The following is a 23,949-nucleotide window of genomic DNA, read 5'->3' as shown; positions in this document are numbered from 1 at the left end:
AATTCATTCACCAAATTCGGCCAACAATGCTGACAAACTCGATTCTATTGTTTTTCTTTCATTCCTTCATTCATCTTTTTTCTTTCTTTTTTCCCATTTTCTCTTGAATTCATTTACTATTTTAGCAAAAATTTCTTGGTCCATTCATTTGGTTGTTTTCTTGTTGTTGTTATGAAAGTGATCTCATTAATTTCCACTTTTATCATATTTTTTCTGATATAAAACAATAAAAACAAACATTTGACAATCGTACAGAATGTGAATGAACTCAACATCAAACAGTGAACAGAATCGAATGAAAAAAAATTGAATATTCTTCGATTCAGTTATCTAATTTGAAAATTTTATTTATATGGTTTCAAGTATCAAAAAAATATTTTAATATTAAAATTTAAAATTATCATCACTTTTTTTATGCTGCACGTCGAAATGCTCCCAAATACGGTTCCATCTGTCGGAAATAGTAATTAATTTTTGGATTTAAATTTGACGATCGTTTTAATTCTTCGCATACACGTTCTTTAGTACGAAGACGATTTTCCAATTCATCGGCAAGTATTTCAATCGTGATGAATCCAAGTTGTTGTAATTGTTTGAGATCATCGATCGTACAACGGAAAAAAATACAATGAATTTGGTAACGAACTAGCGTCTTTGATTACTTCATGTATTGATTCGGGACAATTTTGTAAATAATGACGAATAAATCCAATAACTTGAGCTTGAGTTGTGTTAAGGCTCTGTAAAAATTGATCGAAAAGTTCAACATCATTGATGATTTCATCACAGCTAAATGGTAGGTGATTCTCATATATTGATGAATGATCGGCAATGAATTTTGACCATTTCAATTTCAATGAATCAAGTTTGTTGTTTTTTACAAAACGATACACACTATTAAGGCTATCTATTTTCATTGATTGAATGATTTTTGGTTCAACAATACGTTCGGCAATTTTTTCACCCAAGAATTCTCGAGTCATTTGCAAAACAAACAATGAAACATCTAAATCATCAATCGAATCGAATGCAGTTGATCCGGAATAAAAATAACGGAGAAAAATTTTGAATGCAGCTACCAGTTCTTCATTTGGACATTGATTTTTTTGTTCGTTTGTAACATCATCAATATTATCGTTATGGATTAAATCATTAATACTTTGAATCAATATGGGTTCATTTTCTATTATTTTTCCACCATCCAATCGTCTTTGAATCCATGCAGCAAATTCAGGACTACCCGATTCGATTAGTATACGATGACCGGGTAATAATGTACCGCATACTGAAAACAATACATCATGATTGGCCGTATTCAAATACCAGGATTCAAAATTTTTTATCGATTCACTCTTTTCAACATCTCGCTTTGTTGTTCCTATTTTTTTAAAAAACAATATTTTAATTATAATGATTTTAAAAATTTATCACTAACCTTGACAACCATTTGTTTGTGTTATCGATCGTGATTGAGTAACCGATTGTGTTTGCTGTTGTGGAACATATGAATGATATGGATATGTAAATTTGATTGATCGATGTGGTAGTTGTGAATGATGTCGATTATGACCAGCCATTTTATATGAAACATGTTGGACACCCGTTGGCATTGATTTAATTGGAACTTTAAAATGATTCATTCGATCAACTCTCTGCACATTCCATTGTGGTTGTAATGGATAATTTTGCTGTTGTTGTTGTTGATAATGTTGTTGCTGAAGTTGTTGCTGTTGCTGTTGCTGCTGCTGTTGTAAATCTGTTGCTTGTTCCTGTTGTGGATGGAATACTGTTGTTGGTTGTTGTTGTTGTGGAACATCGGATGTACTTGTTTTCTCATCACTATCTCTAACAATCACTGGTGCAATGGACAATTCATTCGGAATAGTTTCATCGGGTACAATGTTTTCTGGATCAATTGTTACAGTTTGTGATGATACCTCATCGGTCGAAATAGTTTCAGGAATGATTGTAGTTTGGCTATCAAAATATCAAAATAAAATGAATAAAAAATGTTCTAAAATCATGATAATATTCAAAAGAATTACCCGAAAGTTTTAGCCAGACAACAAAACGATATGATCAATACAATTAATAAAGATTTCATTTTTTTCAAATTTTCAATTTTCGAATGTGAAAAGATGATGATGATGATCAAATGATAAATTCATCGTTTTTATATATGAAAAAAAATCATCAAATAAAATGAATCACCAAGGAAATAATATTCATTATTATTGCATTATGATGTTTTGTTTCGAATAAATGTTGATAGGCAAAAATCAAAAGTCAGCAGAAAAAAAAAAATAAACCAAACATATCCGTTCTATCAAATATGGCCGCATTTATTTTCATATTTTTTTTTTTTGTTTCAAACGGAAATTGTCATAATTGTTTATCGATGTTTTTGTTTGTGATTTCGAATAGCGAAAATCTGATTATATTTCAATGTTGAAAATATTCAATTCATTATCTCTCATAGACAGATGCTTGATAATATTTTTTTTTTCACTTTAAGAATTAATTTCTCTTTGATAATTTTGATATCAATATTTTATTTTTATTATGAAAATGTTATTGAATAATATCATACCGTTATTTTAAAACAGTATCAATTACAAATGAATTGGCGACCGGATGGCTAAATAAAAAACAACCTTGCCTGGCCATATTTGGATTCAGCTATCGCAGTATCGTTGTTGCTATTATTGTTAAACAACAATAATGAATATTATATGCTAAAACATCCGAAGCTGAAAATGAAAAAACATAAAAACAAATTTCCAAAAATAATGACAGTGATGATGATCAATCACCAAGAAAAAAAAACCCAAAATCGTTTAAACTTCCGTTGTTGTCAGATGGATTTGAAGAGTTAATCCCAGGGTTAGAATGCCTCAAGGACAAACTTTCAATGTTAACGAGAATTTGGATATGAAAGAAGTTCCGGTTTTTGTTGGCTAATTTTCAATTAACCTTTGATTATGATTGATTAGCTCCGGTATCATGATCTAAATTTTCAGTTCAGAATTCAAGTGTATAAAAGACAAGAAATTTTTTAAATGAATTTTCATTTTTTCCCAAAAAATTTATTGTTTGTTCCTAATGCAAAACAAGATGAATACAAGACTATCGTTATTTATTGTTTTGATCATCGTTTCAACTTTTTTTACCATGACTTTGGCTCAATTTGGCAGAGGATTCGGATTTGGCGGCATGGGTATGGGTCGAGGATTTGGCGGAGGATTCGGCAGACGTGGATTCGGCGGTATGGGCATGGGAATGGGTGGATTTGGCAGACGTGGATTTGGTAGGCGTGGTTTCTGGGGCTAAAACATTCGAAATCTGTCCGTAAAATTGGGTTTGTTTTAAAACAATGTTTTTTTTTTTATTGCACTTGAAAAAATATTTTTGTAATCAATGAGAAAACCAATTCTAAATTCATTTATTGTTCACTTTTTCGAACGGAATAAACACGTTCATCACGTTTAAATGGTCCATATTGTGAATGAATAATTTCTGTTTTAATTGTCATACCAGAACTATCTTTAAAATCATTACAATAATCAATAAAAGAATATTGTCTAAGAAATTCTTCAAAAACATATAGATTAAATCCACAAAGATGTTGTCGAGCTTCATCCAATGGAAACCATCGACAATCATCAATTTCAATTTGACAAGTTTCGATTTTTGATTGTTTAGCTGGTACCAATAGGCAAACGAAATAAAAATCCGAACAGCCAAATATACCAGTGTGATTGTGTCGAAAAGAAATGATCGATTTTAATGTACATTCGATTCCAGTTTCTTCTTTCACTTCACGAATTGCAGTATCGCCAATATCTTCACCGGATTCTGAATAACCACCAGGAAATTTCCACATTTTTACCCGAGAATTTTTTTCCTGTATCAGTAAAACTTTTTTTATAACTGGATCATATACCAATCCACCTACACCGATGGTAGTATGAGCGAATTTCGGTATTCGAGTTTCTTCATTTGGTATCCATTTGACAAGCATTACGAAATTTGATTTAGCATGATGAAATTCAAAACCATGCTTTTGATAAACAAAATAAATGAATGATTAACATTTCATTAACTGTATGAATTAAAATACTTACCTTAATGAGTACCGATATCAAATGTGAAAGTCTACTGGGTACCTTAAACCAGATACATCTACGGCCATTTTCAATCCAAAGTTTCAATGCATCTGTACAAGTTTTAATTCTTGCCATTAATATAAAAATTCATCATCATCAAATAACCGAACTATGAAATAATTACCTTTAATAATAGTATCAAATGAATCTACCGTTAGTTCGGATCGAATTTCATCCGGTATATAATGTAAATCGATTGTAATTCCATTATAAATATCTGTTTTGACCGTAATATTTAGAAATTTTTCCTGTTCCATTATGCAATACGGGAATATTAATTTGATTAATTAGTTAAGAGCAAGAAAAAAGTTTTCATATCAAATTTTTTTTTCATTTATAACAATACAAAATTGAATCATATGATTTATTTCCAATATTGGATACAAATTCCAATGGAATTGTTTGGCATTGCCATCTTTTAGTTAAAAATGGAAATAATCAAATAATTTTGGAATACAATTTCAACAGGTGTATGTTTGTTTTGTGATTATTTCCTATTTAACGAAATTTTCTCGTTGATCATTGAGCTAACAGAAATAGCAAACAAAAAATTAAAAATTAAAATAGAAAGTGTGAAAAATTTCTCAACATTGTGCTAAAATAGATAAATTTATTTATTATTAACACAATTAAGTATAGTTTTGAAATGAAATATAATAGGTTTTTTCCTATTATCCAGTAAATCAAATCATCATCATCACATTTGAAGATTGATCGTGTGATGTACATCCCAACAAACATGTGTATACACAGAAAAATGATCTATCATTAGAGACTTCTGGCTTTTTTCTACAACGAAATAATTTTCAAAAACATAAATTTAAATTCAAGATTCAATTCAATATGAATGAAAAATTAACATTTGAATTTTTTTCTTCACTCCCATTCTTCGAGGTTATTATTGGTGGTTTTCAATGAAAACGCAAAAATTCTGCCTTCTTTGCTTTTTTTGATCAAATATGACGAGCACGACCAATTGATTGTTCCATATTGTCTTCAATTTCATTTTTACATGTTTTTATGGTCAAAGAAAAATTTCAAAGATTTAATCGTAGAATTCAATGTTTTTGATTTTTTATTTAGACACAAATACATAATGGAACAACATAAATTGGAATACGAATACAATGTTTTCAATGAACATTTTTACAAGATACATCATGATGTTGAACGTTGCAAAAGAATGAAGAAAAAACTATGTTCAAGCTAAGATAATTACATATTTTACATACATTATCCATATCCATCATAAGTCCTAATATATTTTTGCTATAATAACAATGTTCTGTTCCATATAAAGTATTTTCCTTCCTTTTAAAATTTTGATATTTTGGAATTGTAATCTATTTTTATACATTATGCATACATGTGTCTGTATTCTAACAAACAATCTAATCCTATCAAATCATTGAATGAATGTGTAGTTTTTTCAGATAATAATAATAACAATCCTCATCGTTATTTGAATGGTTGATTGGCCTGATCATTGTAATCGTTCAGATTCATCGAACATCGATCAAATCAATCGATCAATTCATCATTTTTTTTATTTTGATCAAAATTCAATATATCAACTCAATCGATATTTATTATAATGATTTTAGTGGTCGATTTCTATATAGCCACTTTTTTTCTAGCCTAATGTTTCACAATCATCATAATCTCTGTGTAAAGGTTTGCCCTTAAACAAAATTGATATAAATGAAAACTTGTTGTTGATCAAATCTATTGCATTGCAAATTGTACATCCTTGTAAGTGTAGAGAAAAAAAAAGATTAAGATAATTTTAAATCAAGATCAAGAAAAAAGGTTTGTAAATTGACCCAATCTATTGATTGATCTATTTATATGATATGTTTATTAGCCTATCACGATGAACTTTCTCCCTACTATATTATGTATCTAACAATGAATATCTGAATGAATTTCATTTTTAAAGGTCGACCTTTTTACATTTTTAATCAACTTGTTGCTTTTAAATTTCTGTCCTGTAAAAAAATATTTAGCTACAAGTTTAGATTGCTTACAAATTGTAGATCTGTTGATATGTTTTGAATGACTAGGAAAATATTATTATCGACATTATTATTATTGATTTTGAATCAACAAAAAAGGTGTTTTTTTTCGCTTGACATCATAATATAGATGTTTTCCATTTGCATTTAAATAGATTGATTTGAATATATCGGTCTATTTCAAAAAGGTTCAGACAAAAAAAATACGATGCTGGCATATTAAATAATGTTGTAACATTTTTTTTCTTGTCATTTGCATTTGAAAATAATTATAATCACGATGATAGATCATGTTTGATTGATGATTTTTATTAATATCGCCATCAAATAATTTTCATTGAAATTTAGCTTTAAGCATTTAGTTTCTGTTTTTATTTTGTGATTTAAAAGAAAAGATTTGTTACATCTTTTTATTTTGATTTAAAACAAAGCATAGAAAACGATTACAATGACAATGGACAAAAAATGCAATGCGAAATCTTTTATTGAAATTTCGGAAAACAAAAACAAAAATCAAACACAGAAGCATTTTCAACATCCGATTTGAGAATGACCAACTTTCGATGTAAAAAAATGTTGTACGAAAAAGTAGAAAAAACCTTTTTGGTCAATTTAGCCAAAAACAAAATGATCGGATAGATTTATCTAACCAGTTAAATTGGTTGCTGCTATCACACAACTTGTTGAAAATTTTTTTATTGACCACCAGAAATTTGGCCAACATTCCATTTTTGTTTTTGTTTATGTCTATAGATTGTTGTTCAATTTATCTTACCTTTCTCTTTTTTGTTGTTGTTGTCGGTCATCATTAAGGTTTTAGTCTCCTTCTGTTTTACACATCTATAAACAGAAAAAAACCACCTAGTAGATATTTAATCCATAATTGTTGGTAATGTATTTATCTATTTTATTTTTTTTCCTCTCGTTCATTTCTATTAATAAAATATACCTAGAGAAAAAACCCAAGCCAAACATTACCATTTGAATCTAAATGAATGAATGATGAACAAACATCATCAAGTAATCATCAGATCGACTAGCCGAATCCGATTGGTCAAAAAATCTATCGAAAGTGATTGAAATCATATTATATATGATGAACAACAAATGAATGAACAAAAAAAAAGAGAATGTAAGGTTCAGATAGATATATTTCAATGAAAGGAGAAAGAAAGAAATAAAGAGAACAAAAAAAAAGAGCTAAAGGTGGCCGCCATAATTATTTTAGGTATATGAAAATAGAACTAGAAGTTATATACGAGAATGATTTTTGTTGGAAAAAAAAATAAAGAAAGAAACAAAAATAATTTATGTTTTTTCCCCAAATCGGCTTGGATAAATGAATGAATGTATGAAGGAATCGAATGTTTTCCCTTTAATCGATACAAACAGAAAGAAAAGAAAAATTTCCGATTTTAGTATTGTTTATTGTTGTTGTTGATGATGATGGTGATGATGAGGGCCAAACATTCTTCAATCTGACATCCAATGGTCAACAACAACAATAACAGCAGAAGCAACTTTTGTTTTATTAATTAATTAGAATGATAATAAAATTCATACTTATTTTATAAATCTGATCAATATAATTATCGATGTTTGCTATCAACCATTGTTTTGTTGTGTTTTCATCATGTTGATTTATTGCATTCTTAAATGATTTATAATGAAATTATCAAGATTATCTTCATTAATTAATGCTCGAACTATGAAATTAATCTCATTGTTTTATATACAAATTATTTTTCAATCATTTTTCTTATCAACAATGATAATCATTCCGACTGTACATGCACGTATGGGTCTAATGAATAAACTTCGAATATTAGCATTGTTATCGTTGGTGAAAAAAATTGATGTTGTCCCATTTCCATTGCCATTACCAATACCGTGAGTAAATTTTAATTTAAATTTCAAAATTTTTCAAAACTTTTTATTTTCCGAATAAATTCAATAGGATTCATATTCATGGAAAAGATGAAATTGTCTTTATGAATCCAATATCGACAAATTCCCGTCCATCATATTCATCGGGAAATGGAAAAGAAATGTATAGCTATAGTGCTAGTGAATTATCACCCGTATCAATATCGCCTAACAATGGACAATATTTACGATATGGTGATCGTATTTCAGCAAATAATAGACCAGCACTTGGTGATCATCCTGGACATACAACATATCGAATGCGTAAAGCATTTCGTAATCGACAACCACCACAATGGTATAAGGACATAAATGATAAAAATCGTGACAAAAAAACGACCACGGCTAAATCTATTGATCAATCATCAACGATTGCTCAAGATCCTAAATCGGATAATGTTAATTTGAAAGATATTAAAATTATTTTTATACCCATAAAAAATCTACAACAAAATCAACAACAAAATGCAAATCGAAGTATAGAGACATCGATTATAGAATCCGATATGAAACAATTAACAGATGAGATCAGAGATCAATTGAATTTGAATAATAATCAAACAAATAATGATAATTCGGTAACATTGAATTCAACAACAGGAACAACGATACCAACTACATCTACTGTTTTGATGAATTCGACCGAAACAGAAGCACCGATTTCAACGGAAGAGCTAAAAGTAACTTCACCCAAATCAATTGATGTTGACGAGCTTTTGATTGATGATTATGGCGACTATGATCGTCGACAGCTGCCACCATCATCACCGCAAAATATGGTTGATAATCAATATACTGTTGAACCACAGTTGGCTCCATCTATTGATCAAACTTCCAAATCTGAATCTGAAACTTTCATCAAAAAAGATGTGACCAAAATAAGACGACCAACACCAAATTATGAAGTTATTCCACCACCTACTACTACAGCAACACCTACCTATCAGGCATCATCGGCACCGTTTCCAATACCATCATTAGAATCTGAATGGTTGAAACAGAATTCATATGTTCCACGTGCTCGTTATTATAAAGCTCCTGAATTGAAAATCCTACATCATTTGAAACCATATCAAGACGAACAATATGAACAATCTTCAAATAATATTCCACCATCATCATTGCAATCACAATCTTTACCTCAATCGCCATCAATTACAAATCAATGGTCATCAGTTAGGCCACAAAATGAACCATCACATCCAATACAATTTCTTTATTCGGTATCACATGCCAATAATGTTCCAATGCATTCGCTCACACCCACATCTCAATCATCATCATCATACAATTTTAATCCATTAACATCACAAAGGCCACACTTACAACCATTACAGATACAATCATCTATGTCACAATTTCATCGATATCCGATTGCAGAAAATTTTGGTCTAGATGCATTCAATCATCAACAACAACAACAATATAGACGCCGGCCATTAATGGTGTCACGAAAACATCCGGTTATCATTAACAATAATAGTAATGATATAGAAAAATGGCCAATAACATCTTCTTGGACACAACATTTACAACCTTCATCATCATCGCCATCATCATCATCATCATCGTCATTATTATCTCGGTTTAGTAAACGATTATGGGGATAAAGAACAAAATGGACAACGAGATTGATTAAACAAATTACAACAGAAAAAAATCATCAATTTTTTTAAAATTTTTATTTTCATTTTTAAATATATCATTATTCATCTATAGTCATCATGTTATTAATTCAGTTATTCATTTTTTTTTACGTTTCATTTTCAATTTTAATTTTAATGAATAAAAAATTTTGTTTATTTCCTGGCTACTGGGAATGATGTAATTTGATTGCCATTGTTGTTTACAAAATAGATGAATTTACTTGAAATAGATGATGGGATATATCATCATCATAAATATGAAAAAATTGTGAATTTAACGGAATTGTCGTAAAATTTTGGATTTTTATCACAAAAAAATGAGTTTCCAAATTTCACAAACATATTCACAATCAAAGTCAAAAGATGGCAGCATTATTGAAATTGAAAGACATCCTGCAAAACAATCAACAAACGTTCCAAAAGGAAAAAATCGAAATAAAAAAGAGGATTATGCAGAAAAAAACGACCAAAGATTATGCAAATTTTTTCTCGAAAAAAAAGAACGAGGAAACAGAAAAAAATTTATTAACATTTTTTTAAAATTAATATCGGCACATTCATCATCAACAGGTAACATCAACAATTATTTAAAATTGACATAGAATGTATGTAAAATGATTATTTTTATATTTAAAAAATGTGTTTGTGTGTGTGTGTGGAAGTGTTTCAGAATGATAATGATGAAAACATTATAATGAACAAGTGAGAAAAGTGTAAATTAAAAAAAATGAACAAAAAGAATAATAAAAATAAAAATTGTTGGCAAAATCTGAATCGATTGGAATCCAGTCCAAAAAAAAATATCCAAAGTACAGTATAGTGTTCATATAACAAAAACAAAAACATTTTTTTAATAATTTTGCAATGCTTCATGTTTAATTGAATCGGCAATCATTGTCAAATATGAATCATTATATTCATCATTTGCACCACTTGGTATAACATGAACATTTGTCAATTTGTCATTACCATCATTATAACCACCCGATTCTTTTATCTGTTTCAATAGGCTACGACCATACCCTCTCCATTTTGTACTCGTATGTTCACCCATTGGACCAAATGAATCACCTTTCATGAATCCACCGCCCATCATAATATTTGGATATTTAAGACTGTTTTTAAATAATTGTTGATATGAGGGCATTTTATTTTTTGGCATCGAATAGCCACCACCACCTTTACCTCCTTTCATATATGCACCAATACTACCTTTACTGTATCCTCCTCCACCACCACCACCATAAAGTTTTCTAACTTGTTGACGATAAAAACTTAATGGTGTACCATCATCGAATGCTTCGATTACATGACCACCACTACCGCTCATCATATAATCACTTTCGCCACCATAACAGCATTTACTTCCACCACCACCACCGCTACCGGAAGATCTAAAGCATTGCAAAGAAAAGAGAAGAAACAAAAGTTAGATTAAGCATCCATTCAATGAAATTATTGATAATTTAAAATAAAAACTACAAAGATTTTACGGAATTTTCTTAGATTTCTATTAATAAACAAAATGCAAAAACGAAAATATTTTGTGTGATATGTGTGTTTTCTAAGTGCGGTAGTTGCAAATTTTTTTTCCTAATATTTAACAAGCAAATCTGATGTGAATTTAAATATGAAAAAAAAAAATTTTACTTCGTGCGAAAAATCGTGACATATGTTTAACCAGGGACAATAATCGTGGTTGGTAACAGTCGTTGAAATTAATTCAAAACTTTTTATTTTTACTAAATTTATATTTTCTACCTTTTTTCCATGCTATTTTATCATTTTATGTATCTATATCCATCTGGTCTGATGGAATAGAAGAAGCTGGAAAAAACAACAACAACAGACATTGTTCCTATTTTTGTTGTTGCATGAGAGGATAATGGAGAAAAAACAGAAACCAGATGATAATAATAAGTAGTTTTTTGGGTAGAAAAAAAATCAAAAGAATAATTTAAAGAACAAACTTGAAGTAAAGATAGACCTGAATCATTTTTTCTTTCTTCTAATGAAAGTTATATAATGCACAAAATTGATCACAAAAAAATGTTATGAGATGACCAATTTCAATCATTTTCGAGTGTGGGAATATGATTTATTTATTTTTTTTTTCATAAAGAAAAAATGTGAAAACATAATTCCATAGTTTACACAATCTTGTTTCAAGATGATTATGCTTAATTTAATCGTTTTTTCAAAATCTAAATTAGTTTTTAGTCAAAAAAATATGATAACAGTGTGGGCTGATATATTAAAAAAAATTAAAATTTTTTGATAAACTTTGTTTTTGTTTGGGTCATCCGTACAAGTGAAAATCCAAACCGATTCATCTCAATCAATATTTGTTTTTTTTCGATAATCATGATTATTATCATTCTACGGGCACCATATTGAAACGAATTGGCCCGTTCATACTTATAGCGTGATAATGATGATGATAATGATAATCACCATTTTGTATTCAAATAAGATACAAAAAAAAAAAATCTTATGGCATTTTTTTTTGTGTTTTCTCCCATAACTTCGATATATATCGAATGAAAACACGTGAACAATTTAGTGTGCTCGATTTTATTTTCTGTTCAGTATGTTTTTTTGATAAATATCAATTTTACGTTCAAAAAAAAGCAAAAAAACTACCAAATAAAAAATGATCTTGTACTCAAAGCTTGTTAAATGTTGCATCAATTATTGCTGCAAATCTGACTCCAAACATCAAACTAACATGTATGGTAATTAATTTCGTTTTTTTGGGAGGACATTATAATTTTTATTTTTTTGTCAATATTTCAAATGATGACATCGGATTGATAAATTATGAACTTTTCACCTGGATCATTTATTTATCGTTGTTTTTTAGACAACGGAAAATTTTTCGTTCAGGTTTTAAAGTTGATCTTTGACGGAAAAAAATATTTGAAAATCCACAAATCTTAAGGCGACAATAATAGTCGAGATGTACAGGCATCTTGCTTTGTTAATTTTTTTCTTAGAGTAATAAAACAATTATCATTTATAAAGGATTCAATATTTTTTTTTTAATAAATGCTAATGATAATTGATTGAATCATTTATCTGGTTATTTGCATGACATTCATTTTGGAATCAGAGCATAGAAATATTGTTATTTAGCAATAACCGAATGAAATATTTCTTTGAAAACAACAATTATAATTTAATGTCAACAAATGCATAAAGAGAAAGAGACAATAGTAGCATAGGTTGTGATTAAATTAGATTTTATTCATTTAAACTAGAATCCTGATTATCAACTATCATAAATTGTCGTTTAAATTAAAAGTAAACAATAATAACAATTGTTACTATTTTTAGAATAAATTCGTTTTCTTTCTTTTTTTTATTTTCATTCTTAATAATAATTTTTGTTTTTTGTTTGGAATAAAAGTGAGAGAAAAAAAAAGATGTTAATGAATGTTTTCTTTCTGTTATTGTTTTCTTGCAATCAATGCAAGATAAATGTTATGCATGATCATGAAACAAAAACAAAATAGAAATAATTACTGAACAAAATACACAGCAGTATATGATAGCTTATCTTAATTTCTCATCTGTATTATAACAGTCTTGGTCATTTTTCATTTAATTTTGACCAGTTGATATTTTGAGAAAGTTTTTTTTTCATTTTAATGAAATAGAATGATGTAACAATAACAACAACAAAATTGTATGTAACCATTCAGCAATGAAAATGAATAAAGTGAAAACAACGACAACAACAAAAAACTAACAACGACAAACATATAACAACAAAAAAAAAGATGATCCCGGAAAAAATTAACATACGTACAATATAGCTATTTTTTTTTGTTCATCATCATCATCATCAACAATATCATATTCAAGATGACGATAATGATAATGATGATATAGTAAGTATCAAATGTGCAATAGTGTATGGTCATTATTAGATAAGTATAAACATCCTGATGGAGATGATGATGATGATGATGAAGCATTGGATACGGCATAATGATTTTTTTTCAATAATTTCATTTATTTTTAACGGAAACCCAATTAATGAACCAAAAAATAAAATTTGTTTACACGATATAAACATTTATTGTTATAAATCGAAAATTCAAATATCATTTCATTGATGTGTTTTGTTGTTTTCATAGACAATCTCATAAATCTCTTAATTTGATGATTTCGAAATCCTTTTAATTCGTAATTTAAACAATTTTCAAGGAAAAAATCAACATTTTTCATCTTTTTTTGTTTATTTCATCAATTCAGATAGCAAAAATTGAATATTTTTTTTCCATCTTCTTGTTGCCAAGCTTTCAAACAAAATTTTGTTTCTCTCAAAACAAAAAAAAAATGTAAAAATCGATATTATTTCATCATCATAATATTGTTTCATCAAATTTATACTTTCACAAATATTTGAATGCAAATTCGAGAAGCAAAAACAAAAAAAAATCCTTTTTCTATATAATTATGATCAGATTAACAACTTATGGCTGCAATGAAATGAAATGAAATGATAACCTGTTGAATCGGATAATAATAAATACTGTAGTCGATCTTTTTTTTTGTTTAGTTGATTTCATATGAATATTTTTTGCGAAAACAAAAAAAAAGTATTATCATCCATTGTTTTTTATCTAAAAGTTACAATCACACACACACACACAGAGAGAAAAAAGAGAAACACACACATACAATCACCGATTATATCATTCAACCTGTAAGCTCATTATTCATATAATTTGTTGGCTAGCCATCGATTTCATTTTATCAATGAAGAAACATCAAGACTGAACGGAAGACTAAACTGAATAAACGGGAAAAACCAAAAAACAAAAACAAAAACTCATTATTATAATCTTCATCTCGTTTTTTTGCAACTTGCCAAAACGATGATTAATAAAAAGATGGTTACTAATTACAACCAAATCGATTATTTTCAGGTAGTCGAAGATGAATCCAGGAACTGTTTAATCATTTGTTGTTGTTCTTCTCTTGCCCAATTAGGCATATCAATCAACAAAATCGAATCGTTAACATTTCCCTATTGATGATTTAAATGATTGTTTTTATTTGTCGGCATTTTCTATGAGGAACGCCTCAGGTTTATCTCATCATATTTTTAACAAAAAAAAACTAATGAATATTTTCTGGATCAAATTTTGATTTCGACTTTCAAATTTTTGTTAACTTTGATTCGATATTACAATTGCCACAACATGTATAATTGAATCATTTGAAAAAGTGAAAAAAAACAATGAATTGAAGTAAGTCAACAGGCGAGAAGAAAGTCATCAATATTTTTTCTCTATTTCTCTATTTTATCATTTCCACGTTTGTTGATTGACTACATTGATTTGGTTTATCGATTCGAAATTATTATTATCATTTTTTTTGTTAACGATAGTAACAATAATTGATTTGATGAAATAAGAAGAAACAAAAGGAACAACAAATATGAAACAAAACAAAATCAATGAATGAATTTTTGATCTTTTCAACATAATAAAAAAATATTTTACAGCTTGTGTGGGGAAAATTGATTGTTGTTTCATATCTGGTTGTGTATCGATTACCGGACATCATTAATGTTTTTTTATATATTATTATTATTGAAACAAACACTTTGATACCTTATTCACCTGTTATCAAAAATGATTTGATCGATTTTTTTTTGTTTCTGATTGTGGACTTTTTTCTGCGAACAAAAAGTTTTCGATTCATGTGTATGAAAAACTTTCACTCTACGATAGAGTAGGTCAGATCTTTTTTGTTTGTTTGTTTCCACAATAGTTTTGTTTCTATTATCATCGAAATTTTTTTTTTTTGAAATAACCATTTTGCCATCAATTATTGGCTGTTACAAGTTTTCGTTTTTCTTTTCATTCAATCATTAGTTATTTGATCAAAAAATAAAACAATTTGATTTTGATTAGGTTTGGTCAGTCGATGATTAACTTATTTAATAAAATTGAAACAAGACATCAACAATAATAAACATACAAAAAACATACATAAACACACCCACAGAAAAACATCTCTTTTTCTATTTTTTGTCCATTCAAATTAATTGAACTTGGATTCTTTGCCAATTTAATTAATTCAAAAAAAAAATGATTATATAATTAGCTTGTTTGTTTTCTGTATAAACAAAGTTGAATAATTATTCAACGATTATGATCGAAATTTGCGAAACGAAATAGATTTTTTTGATCAATTTCTTGAAAGGTAAACGAAAAACAACAAAAACAAAAAGTTTAACTATTTACATGAAAATTTCAACAGTAGCATTCGAAATGATCATTGATTTTTGATCTTTTCTCCATTGACATCGTAACACAGATCCATCTGTATCATTATTATTTTTATGGTTGTATTCAAATTTCTCAAATTTCTCATCATCATCATCATATAAATTCAATTTCATGTGTAAATATGTGGGCGTTCGAATGCAAATTCAACCTATTTGTCAGCGATTTTTTTCTGTTATCCCTTTTCCAAACATCAATCCAAATATTCAAATGGCTACTTAAAAATAATTTCCAAGAAAAAGTATTCTTACCATCTTCATTTATCGATGATAATGAGAATGAAATTGATAAAATTGAAAAAAAGATTTTCTATCCTTCCTTTCCAACACACACAACAACGAACACCACAATCCTATGTATGAAAATGTCAAACGGAACAACAACAACAAAAAGAATGATATTTTATACGAATAATGACATCGATAACAATAAAATGTTAGGAAGAAAAATTCTCATTCAAAGGATAATACACTTAGCACTTAGTTTTGAATGAACTTAATAAACATTGAAAAAAAACACATTCCCTTTTCATCTCCCATGATAATGATAATGACGACGATGATGAATATCTTCTGAGAAGAGAGTGAAGATACCATTGAAAAAAATAATGGTAATCAATTCTTATGAAACATTTGCCATTTCACAATTTAACAAAAGTTGATGAAAAAAATTGAATGAGCGAAAAATTTATGAATGAAAAAATATTTAAATAAAATATTTATCAAGCGTATAAAAAAATATATGATTGCCATCACTCAATATCGATTACCGTATCATGTATGTTGTTGTTGGTTCATTTTCAATTTTTTCCATAATAAAAAAATTTAACATTTCAACATCATCCATCCGTATACGAATGTAGTAGCCATTTTTTTCCTGCTAAGAATGACATGCAATTTATAATGAATATTTTCAGCGAAAAAAAATCCTCATAAGTGGATGTCGTTGAAAAAAATGTGACATTTTAAATTGAATTGAAAAGAAAACAATTTCTCTACAGTCTATAGACTTTATGTAACTTTTTTTTCACCAATCATAATCACTATTCAATATGGCAATGTATAATAATCATAATCATAAAATGACAATAAAAAGTATCGGTCAAAAATGGTTTTCTTCTTAGTTTACAGAAAAAAATGTCAACATCAATAACATAAATGTTTAAATCCAACAATACGATGCAATATAGCTAATATTGAATGTTCTATATGTTAGGGAATAAAAATTTGATGAATTTTACAAGTGAAAAATCAAAAGAAATGATAATCATAAATTTCCGTCATTGACAATGACAATAAAGTCATTTATTATGTTTATTTCCCGGATTTTTATTTTCCGATTCTCATGCATCAAATTACCGGGGAGAAAAACGAACAACGAACAATATTTTTTTCATTAAAAATAATGTAAAATTAATTTAAAAAATGATTGTATGTATACACTGAAATCATATTTTTTCATAATGATCAAATCTGAATGATAATAATGAATCAGAAAATGATGTTCATTGTTTGAATGGACCAAACTCAACAAACTCAACAAAAAAAAACAAAAAAGTTCCTATGAAAACAGAACAAAAATCTGAACTTTTAATCGCATAAGGATTTATATTATATCAACAGCATCATTTTTCCTCCCATTTCAATGAACAAAAAAAAATTGACAATTGGTGAAATAATAATTTTTTTTTCCGAAAAAAATTCCAAGAAAAAATATCAATATTTTCTGCGAAATTGAAGAAAATTTCCTTGGAAAACACACAAACACGAACAAAAATGTACGAATAATCCATTATCACTTACGAAATTTTTATATTAAATGGCAGCATGCCCATGGTTGCATCGACTAGTAATATATTGTTTGTATGTAACGACAATATTGTTGTTACAATTATGATTGCCCAAAATAATTGAGGCGTAGGTAAATAATTTAGATTTGGATGCATCATTTTTTTGTTTATGTGATGAATATATTTGTGATTATTTTTAGTATAAAAAGATGATTATTATTATTGATGAAACAATGATGTAATACAACAGGTGAAATGAAAAACAATCAAAATTCTGATGTTTATATTTTTATTTTTTCCTTTGATGATGATAACGATGGTGATGTTGTTGTTGTTGTTGTTGATGATGATGAATACAATGATGAAATACCGGTGTTCGACATTCAATGAAAATTTAAAGCTGAAAGAAGCAATTGAATTTTATTTTTTTAAATTAAGTGTTGGTGGCTGCTATTTTTGTCGACGATGATGATGATGATGATGATAAATAAGGACAAAACAAAAATTACAATCAATTGATCAAACACAAACCAAAAAAAAACATAAACAAGCAAACAAACAACAAAAAGATTTGATGGAAAAAAATATTGAATTCTATAATAAATGAATTTTTTTATATAATAAAAATAATGATGATTTTTTTCGGAAAGAAATTTTATCTTTATTCTTTTGATCAAGACATTTTTGATGTGCCAGCACCCAGACCATAGATAACTTTGTATAGAACAACATTAAATATAGAAAAAAAGATATGAATGATGATGATGATGATGTTGAAAATAACAATCAATAATTGACCAAATCCAATTGAACAAATTGGTCAATTTTTTTCCAACAATAAAATAATTCAAAATCAAAACAGAAAACAAACTTTGTTGTAGATAGCAAAATTACAGAATCGAATAAACAACGAGACAAAAAAAAAGTCCCAATTTTTTTGCAGATATAACAATCTAATTATTTTAAATACTGATGACAGAAAAAAATACAAATTAAAAAGATACTTTTTGTTGTCGTTGATCTCATTGGATCTATGCTTTCGGTGAGACGATACGATGTTCATTCGTCATCAAATAAATAAAATAATATGGTCACCATAAATAAAAAACAATTTTTTGTTTTGTTTTGTTTTGATTATTGTTAGTTTAGCTAGTTAGATCATGATGATGATGATTAACAAATCGACAACAACAACAAAAACAACATATAGACAGGTCGTAATGGTAAAACGATCTAAGGATCTAAACAAATCAAGTGGAAACTTAAACTTGGAAAAAAAGCTTTGGTGTTTTTCATTGATGAGAAAAGAGAGAGAGAGAGAGTTCGCGTGTAAGAGAGAGAGAGAGAATTGGTTTGAAAATGCTTGTATGTGAATGTATCTGGAACAATAAAAATGAAAGAGAAAGCGTCATAGTAAACACTTGTATGATGGTGATCATCTCTCATTCAAGTCATGTCTATGTTTTTTTCCTATTTGGAAGCCATTTTTTATTTTTGCTTCTTAACTAAAGATGATGATGATAATCATTTCTCTTTCTCCAACAATATCATTACGTTCCATAAGGTTGCTGATGATAATAATGGTGTTGGTGGTTGTAATTCCATTTTACCCTATTCGTGGTTGATATAGATCAATCAATCTAATATCGATTGACGACTAATAATAATATGGATTTTAAGTAATAAGATGTTAAGTGAGAAAAATCTGAAAAAAGAGAAAAAGTAGAATGATCATTGTATATTATTTAATAACTATTCATTGAAAATGATTCAATATTCAGTCCAAATTTTCATTTCTAACCTCGTTTATATTCCTGTTTTTTATTGCCATACTATTGTTGCTATCATCACAATGACGATAATGAACAAAATAAAAAAAAAATTCGATGTCAATGATAAATATCATTATTATCATGATAATATTTGTAACGATATCATTTTTATTTTTTTCAATTTAAACGTTCGCTTCGAAAAAATTAACAATTTTTCCAATATTAAAATTTGATGATATGTTTCGATTCGACCAAAATAATGATGATTATATCTGGTGCGTTATCGTTTTTCTCATTGTGATGATAGTGATCCAAATCGAAATAAAATAGAACCAAATTTGATCATTTTTTTCCTGAATGATTATTATTAATAGTTCCATTTGACCCATTTCATGAGATCATGATGAACAAAATGTGATTCAATCAATGATGGATTTCATTTTTTTTTCTTCGCATCATTTATCTCATGGGAAAAAAACGATGAATCAATCTGACCATCTTAAACCTGTGGATGTAATATCTTAAAAATCTATTTGTATTCAAAATAGTTGTACAAGAAAAAAAACGAAATTAGCATGCTGATGAAAAATTAGAAAAACCAAAATTCAATTCAAATTATGCTCTCTTTTCAATTTACTAATTAATTTGTTTCTGGCTGTTTCTGAAACTATTTCCATACAATAACAAATAGGAAATCGATGTATTGCAACTTAATAAATTAAAGTGCGAAATTTTTATCTTTCTTCTCCATTGTCTGTATCACGGACATCAAAATTGTTGTTATCATTTTAGCATCATCATCATGAGGATATGTCAGTTCACCAATCATCTTTATTTGTATTTATGTTTTTCGTATAATGTCCTCGTAAACAACATCATTATAATAATCTACATCATTGTTCATTAAAATTATCATCATTAATATTATTTTCGTTTTCCGATCAAATTGAATCAATTATCTATTTTTGCACAAGTGCATCTTGCAGTGTGCGTAAATAAAGTTATTATTATTATTATTAAATTGAATCAATTGCTATTTCGTTCAATTTGAATTTTTTCATATTCGATGATTTAGTGTATGGATGATGACAAATGATATATTATATAATCATCAATAATGTCATAAAATTTTCAGCAAATCTTAGTTAATCGAATTTTTATTTTTATTTATTTTCTTGATGTCTGTTGTCGTCGATATCATCTTAGTGCAAACAAACAAGGAACTGATTTGTTTTACGATATTTTCATCGCGCTTGTTTTTTTTTCCTGCGATTATTCGAATAGTTAAATCCGATTGAATGGATACTATCCGTGATCCATCAGCATAGTAAATGAAATAAATAGAATGGGAGAAGAAAAAAAATCAAGTGAAAAAAATCAACAGAAAAAATGAAAAGAGAAAGGAAAAAAAGATAGAGAGAAATAAAACCTCAAATTTTTTCTTCACAAATGATGCTCACCATTATCATTGATGACCGGCATGGTTCTCATTATCTTTCAGAACATTTTTGACCCATTGGGTATCATATATTTTTCCAATATATTGATACTGCTGTTTTTAATGTTGATGATGAGTTAAAAATAAAACCACATCATCGATGATGATTATCCTTGTTTGAATCATCAACATGATAATCGACAACAACCAATCAATGGTAGTTTAATTGGCAATATGTGTATGCGATAGAGAAATAGAAGTTGATGATCCGATCATTTTCAATGATATGTAGTTCCGCTTGTTTGTCCGTATTTTCTCTACATTTGTTTACCATACAAATTTCGCAATGGATCGCATATTTAGTATTTTTTCCTTATCATTTTTTTCTAAACCACGATTATCATTATCTAATAGGTATTACAAACATTTTTAATCATTTTTTTCGGCACCACACACATACAGAAAGAAAGAGAGAAAAAAAACTGAATCACGTCGATTATTGTCCATTAATTTGGATTAAATCAGATATTTTTTTTTCCTTTTTCAACTTTTTAGGTTATTTAATCTTGATTTTGATTAGAAATTTTGGTTTTTTTAATTCAATGATTCAAATCATTTTGTATTATATTTGTATGGTTTTGGTCGGTTGGTCGATTGTTGTTAACAGATTACAAATTGTTAATTCGTGCAATTATTTATTATTACTATTAAAAAACATGATTTTAATATCATCTCAAAATGGACATCCATACATGATGATTATTAGATAAAGAAATTATACATACAATGCATAAAGATAGCATGAAAAAAAATACTACATGGGTAAGTCAATGAAAATAGAAATCTAGGTGCATTCAATGAAAATGAAAACAAAAAGAAACTTTTCTTTTTTTTTTGTTTCGCATAAATAAAGTGAAGATGATACATTATTTTACTATTATTATGCGTGTTTCACTTTTCTTTTTTTTATTCTTAGAATAAATTATTATTCAACGCTACACACACAAGATGATGATGATAATAATAATGATGATGATTATAATGTTATTGTATAAAACAAGGGAAAGAAGTGATAATTATGTTTAGAAATAGTATCCAAATGTATCACGTGCCAGAAATCGTTTTTTGTTTTGTTTTTTTCAGCACCGGAGTAAATGCTGGTGTTTGTAAATTCCATTGATCTAGATTTTTTTTTTTTACTTGAAGATTTGTGTTTGGTTCAACAAAAACAAAAAAAAAAACATAAAAAAAATCATTAGAACATTACGTTGGCGTTTTTTTCGTGAAAATTAATTCTACAAATATTGTAGGTAGACCACTATCATAATGATAATGATAAGAAAAACAATGGAAAACAAATATGGATGAAAATCATCATTATCATCATTTTAGCATTATTATCATCGGAATACTATCGTATTTGACCATCAACCAGTAAATAAAATCATTATGATTTCATTTCTATTTCTCATAGCTTTTCATTTCGATTTTTTTCTACACAATCAATAATAAAATGTAATCCATCTCAATAAAATATCAATCAAACATTTTCATATAAATATTCATCTCAGTAAAAAAACATTTATTCAATCAAAATGATGTGTTTAGGACTAAAATATTGTTATTTTTTTCATTTGCTACCTATTGTCAAAAATACCACCAAAAATATTCATCTATCATCATCAACATCAAAGATTCAAGATGATTATCAATATTTGAAACCTATTGTGTAGTGTCGGATTTCGTGTTTCGACCATTTTTTTCTCTCTTTTTTTGTTTACCTAACCATTTATGTCTAAGGATACATTTCAAATGATAAATAGAAGAAACAAAAAATTTGCATCAAGTGATCGGTTAGGTGGCGATTATTTAACAAAACCTGAATGATTTGACAAACAAAAACCGACATACAATACAATCATAAAAGCATGACTAATAATCTTTATCAATTGATTTGTTTTATGGAGAGAATTCTTCAATGGTTATTTTTTGATTCATTCATTTTTTCACTTTGATCATCGTGATTTAATATCGATTTGTTGTTCGATTCAAAATTTTCTTGGTTTCATCGATGGTTTGATTTGTGATAAATCAACGTCATATCATATTATATTTTATACAAATCAAAAACGAAAATAAAATGACAGTTATTTCCTTTCTCCCTACCACTTATTTACTACAACCACAAATCGTAATATAAATAGAAAAAAATAATAATTAGAAAAATACTGTAATGAAAAGAAAAGTAAAAAAAAATTATTTCAAGATACGGACAGGTGGAGAAAAAGATGTCAGATTAGAAAAATGAAAAAAACAAAATTTTTTTTACCTACCCTAATAAACTTACTTCGATCAATTTTATTTTTCACTTTCTGATTTTTTCTTGTGATATAAATTGCAATGACCAATTTTGGTTGTTTTGAAAATGATGATGATAATAATTTCAGATCAGGCAATGTGTAACGAAATTTTACATATATACGGATATTTTATCAAAGTAAGTAAATCCATCCAAGAAAAACTGATCTGATTTTTAAATGAATTAATATAGGCAAAGCAAAACATAAATAGCCCATGTGGGGAAACGATGATGATGATGATGATGATCAATGGTTTCAGGTGTCGACATCGATGGTTTGCTCTCAACCTAAATTAGAATCAAATTTTTTTTTCTCTCTTTTTTCGTTTTGTTTCTGGTTAATCATCATGTTTAACAAAAAAAAAAAATCATTCATTTAATCATCTTGTTTTTTGTTGAAATATATTTTTGTTTCCTTTTCATTTTTTTACGAAAAAAAAAACAAAACAAAAATCTAGATTGATCATCATCTTTGGTTGATTGAATTCTATAGATTGCCAAGAAAAACAAAAACAAAACAAAATCATTAAAAA

The 23,949-nt window shown here is 27.7% G+C and overlaps 4 protein-coding genes across 4 annotated transcripts; 1 reads left to right on the top strand and 3 right to left on the bottom strand.

The window, feature by feature from the left end:
* Positions 1-321: 321 nt before the first annotated feature.
* Positions 322-2,201, bottom strand: LOC113797403 (uncharacterized). The gene is made up of 3 exons (XM_027347770.2): positions 2,046-2,201; positions 1,436-1,977; positions 322-1,378 (listed from the first exon to the last, which is right to left on the bottom strand). Exons 1-3 carry the CDS (start codon positions 2,102-2,104, stop codon positions 600-602), a joined length of 1,380 nt encoding a protein of 459 aa, XP_027203571.2. The 5' UTR covers positions 2,105-2,201; the 3' UTR covers positions 322-599.
* Positions 2,202-3,359: 1,158 nt separating this feature from the next.
* On the bottom strand, positions 3,360-4,544 carry LOC113797337 (nucleoside diphosphate-linked moiety X motif 6-like). Its single transcript, XM_027347693.2, has 3 exons — positions 4,291-4,544; positions 4,125-4,216; positions 3,360-4,060 (listed from the first exon to the last, which is right to left on the bottom strand). Exons 1-3 carry the CDS (start codon positions 4,421-4,423, stop codon positions 3,443-3,445), a joined length of 843 nt encoding a protein of 280 aa, XP_027203494.2. The 5' UTR covers positions 4,424-4,544; the 3' UTR covers positions 3,360-3,442.
* A 2,935-nt stretch (positions 4,545-7,479) lies between these two features.
* Positions 7,480-9,935, top strand: LOC113797405 (uncharacterized). Its single transcript, XM_027347772.2, has 2 exons — positions 7,480-8,071; positions 8,139-9,935. The coding sequence occupies exons 1-2, from the start codon at positions 7,848-7,850 to the stop codon at positions 9,715-9,717; spliced, it is 1,803 nt and encodes a 600-aa protein (XP_027203573.1). The 5' UTR covers positions 7,480-7,847; the 3' UTR covers positions 9,718-9,935.
* A 322-nt stretch (positions 9,936-10,257) lies between these two features.
* Positions 10,258-19,069, bottom strand: LOC113797327 (uncharacterized). Its single transcript, XM_027347682.2, has 2 exons — positions 17,861-19,069; positions 10,258-11,147 (listed from the first exon to the last, which is right to left on the bottom strand). Exons 1-2 carry the CDS (start codon positions 18,004-18,006, stop codon positions 10,604-10,606), a joined length of 690 nt encoding a protein of 229 aa, XP_027203483.1. The 5' UTR covers positions 18,007-19,069; the 3' UTR covers positions 10,258-10,603.
* Between the last annotated feature and the right edge of the window lie 4,880 nt (positions 19,070-23,949).

The sequence above is a fragment of the Dermatophagoides pteronyssinus genome, unplaced genomic scaffold, assembly GCF_027571235.1.
Source record: "Dermatophagoides pteronyssinus isolate colony J.1.1.1.1 unplaced genomic scaffold, Derpt_VIB-CSIC_2022.12 sq0002, whole genome shotgun sequence".
Classification (NCBI taxonomy): Eukaryota; Metazoa; Arthropoda; class Arachnida; order Sarcoptiformes; family Pyroglyphidae; genus Dermatophagoides; species Dermatophagoides pteronyssinus.
The sequence above is the reverse complement of the archived record's forward strand: the minus strand, read 5'-3'. Positions and strand labels throughout refer to the sequence as shown.

What these genes read in the sequence shown, in the direction of transcription:
- LOC113797403 (XM_027347770.2), bottom strand. Translation starts at nt 2,104, where the DNA reads ATGAAATCTTTATTAATTGTATTGATCATATCGTTTTGTTGTCTGGCT. An exon ending in TGTCTGGCTAAAACTTTCGG is followed by an intron (nt 1,978 to 2,045) that starts GTAATTCTTTTG and finishes ATATTTTGATAG; the next exon opens with CCAAACTACAATCATTCCTG. An exon ending in ACAAACAAATGGTTGTCAAG is followed by an intron (nt 1,379 to 1,435) that starts GTTAGTGATAAA and finishes TTAAAAAAATAG; the next exon opens with GAACAACAAAGCGAGATGTT.
- LOC113797337 (XM_027347693.2), bottom strand. Translation starts at nt 4,423, where the DNA reads ATGGAACAGGAAAAATTTCTAAATATTACGGTCAAAACAGATATTTAT. An exon ending in ATTTGATACTATTATTAAAG is followed by an intron (nt 4,217 to 4,290) that starts GTAATTATTTCA and finishes AAACTTGTACAG; the next exon opens with ATGCATTGAAACTTTGGATT. An exon ending in TGATATCGGTACTCATTAAG is followed by an intron (nt 4,061 to 4,124) that starts GTAAGTATTTTA and finishes GTTTATCAAAAG; the next exon opens with CATGGTTTTGAATTTCATCA.
- LOC113797405 (XM_027347772.2), top strand. Translation starts at nt 7,848, where the DNA reads ATGAAATTATCAAGATTATCTTCATTAATTAATGCTCGAACTATGAAA. An exon ending in CCATTGCCATTACCAATACC is followed by an intron (nt 8,072 to 8,138) that starts GTGAGTAAATTT and finishes TAAATTCAATAG; the next exon opens with GATTCATATTCATGGAAAAG.
- LOC113797327 (XM_027347682.2), bottom strand. Translation starts at nt 18,006, where the DNA reads ATGATGCATCCAAATCTAAATTATTTACCTACGCCTCAATTATTTTGG. An exon ending in CCATTTAATATAAAAATTTC is followed by an intron (nt 11,148 to 17,860) that starts GTAAGTGATAAT and finishes GCAATGCTTTAG; the next exon opens with ATCTTCCGGTAGCGGTGGTG.